Raw genomic sequence first — 2,166 nt, forward strand, 5'->3', positions numbered from 1 at the left:
TGTGGGTGATCACACTGGGGTGAATTCCTGGCATGTCGGAGGCGGTCCACGCAAAAAGTTTGCTGTTCGTTTTCAGTAATGCAGTTAGGTCCTTTTCCTGCTCGGGGGTCAAGCCGGCGCCGATGGAAGTGGTTTGGTCGGCGTTTCTGCCGAGAATGAACTGTTTGGTATCCCCCTGGGGTTGAATGCGATCATCAGTGTTGGTCCTGGGATCTAAATCGANCAATATTGCCTCCGATCGTTTTTCTCTACGATATGTCTTGTCTTTCAGAGAAGCCACATAACACTGTCGGGCGACTTTCTGATCCGCCCGTACGGTACATATCTTTCCTTCTTCCGAAGGAAATTTCATCGCCAGGTGTGGAGTGGAAACTATGGCATCGAAGGCGTTGAGGCAGGGCCGCCCAAGGAGGGCGTTATACGAGGTGTGGGCTTCTACCAACAGGAACCGCGTACGGAGTTCCTTGGCCCTGTCGCCAGTTCCCAGCCGGGTTCTGAGATCTACGTACCCTCTAGTATCCACTCGTTCGCCCGCCGACAATTTGCTCTCCGAATGGTGCTATTATGTCTTCCGACAGTCCCATCTTTTGGAAAGTGGTCCAATATAGGATATTGACGGAGCTGCCTTGATCGATCAGAACTTTACTTACGTCGTACTCGGCTATGCGGGCGGTTATTACCATTGGATCGTCCTGGTCGGGATCTGGAGCGTGAAAATCTTCGTCAGTGAAGGTGATGTCCGGCATCGATAGATGGTTGCGAACGATGTTGTGAACGCTTCGTAGACTTCTTTCGTGTCTTTTGCGAGCTGAGGATGAGGCCCCTCCTCCCGCAAAACCGCCCGATATAGTATCGATCCGTCCCCGCGGAGTGGGGTCGCGCTTTTGGGGTCTACTGTGAGAGCGTTCTCGGTGCTGATTCCGGGAACGCTCGGTATTTCTTCTGGTATGTTCGGGACTTCTTCTAGCTCCCCTCGGTGATCGGTCTCGTTGGCGTGCATCTGTTCGGACAAATTCCTGCAAGTGTCCTTCACGAATTAACTTTTCAATCCTGTCTTTGAGGGCCCGGCATTCTTCTGTAGTGTGCCCCTGGTTGCCATGATATCTACAAACTTTAGCTCCGTCTGCGGCATCTGGGGTTCCTCGTCTCGGAGCGGAAATTAGGTTGGCCTGTAGGGCTTTTTCAAATACCCTCTCCCTAGAGGCCGTTAGAGGGGCGTACCGATTGTACTGAGGATTATAAGGCGCAGGGGCGTATTTTTGCGGCGGCCTTTGGTTACGGTTTTTATCTCGTGACCGTCCCCCCTCATGTTTTGTCCCGGCTGTGACAGCGTCCGTTTTTCGGCGAAAATGCCGCTGGTCTTCCATCATAATGAACTTGTTCATTTTTTCCTGTAGCTCCTCCATGGTTTTAGGCAATTTGGCATACAGTGATTCTGAAACATAACCCGGCTTCAGGCAGTTAGGTAGATTAGTGATGATAAACTCATGACTTACCCCCTTTACTCTTCTTGCTACTTCAGTGTANCGGTGCATGAATTTTCTAAGTGGCTCGTCTTTCTCCTGTCTGAGATTGACGAGTTCGGCCGCTGTGGTTGCCTCTTTTCGGTTAGATACGTATTGCCTCTTCAGTAGCCCGGCAAACGTACGGAAACTGTCAATGGAGTTAGGAGGGAGAGCATAGTACCATTCGAGAGCTTCCCCCTTCAGGGATAGGGAAAACGCTCGGCATTTGACCGGATCGTCGCTGGAATAAAAGGCCATTGAATCCAGGAAGCTTCGGAGGTGATGTTCCGGATCGGTTGTTCCGTCAAATTTCTCTATTTGCGGGGGAGGCCGATCGGGCATAGGAGCCTGCATGATAGCCTCCGTGAAGGGTAGCAGCTCCGGTGAGCGAGGAGGTCCCCTGTTCTGTGCCGTATGGTCTTCATCTTCATTCCGGCTGTGATCATCTGTTGCGTCGCGCTGTTTCTCTTTGAGTTGTTTGAGTTCTTCAGTGATCTTTAAATAGGCCTCTTGTTGTTGTAGTATGAGTTGATTCTGTCGTTCCAACTGGTCCTGAAGTCGCCTCATTTGCTCCATAGGATCTGTATTATTTCCGTCTCTGCTCCTGGTGGTCACCATAGGGAATCTTCTACTTCGGCCCCACGGTGGGCGCCAAAATGTT

At 51.2% G+C, this 2,166-nt stretch overlaps 1 protein-coding gene across 1 annotated transcript; it reads right to left on the reverse strand.

The window, feature by feature from the left end:
• Positions 1 to 512: 512 nt before the first annotated feature.
• LOC106758469 lies at positions 513 to 2,123 on the reverse strand. The gene has a single exon (XM_014641389.1). The coding sequence runs from the start codon at positions 2,121 to 2,123 to the stop codon at positions 513 to 515; it is 1,611 nt and encodes a 536-aa protein (XP_014496875.1).
• Between the last annotated feature and the right edge of the window lie 43 nt (positions 2,124 to 2,166).

The sequence above is a fragment of the Vigna radiata genome, chromosome 4, assembly GCF_000741045.1.
Source record: "Vigna radiata var. radiata cultivar VC1973A chromosome 4, Vradiata_ver6, whole genome shotgun sequence".
Classification (NCBI taxonomy): Eukaryota; Viridiplantae; Streptophyta; class Magnoliopsida; order Fabales; family Fabaceae; genus Vigna; species Vigna radiata.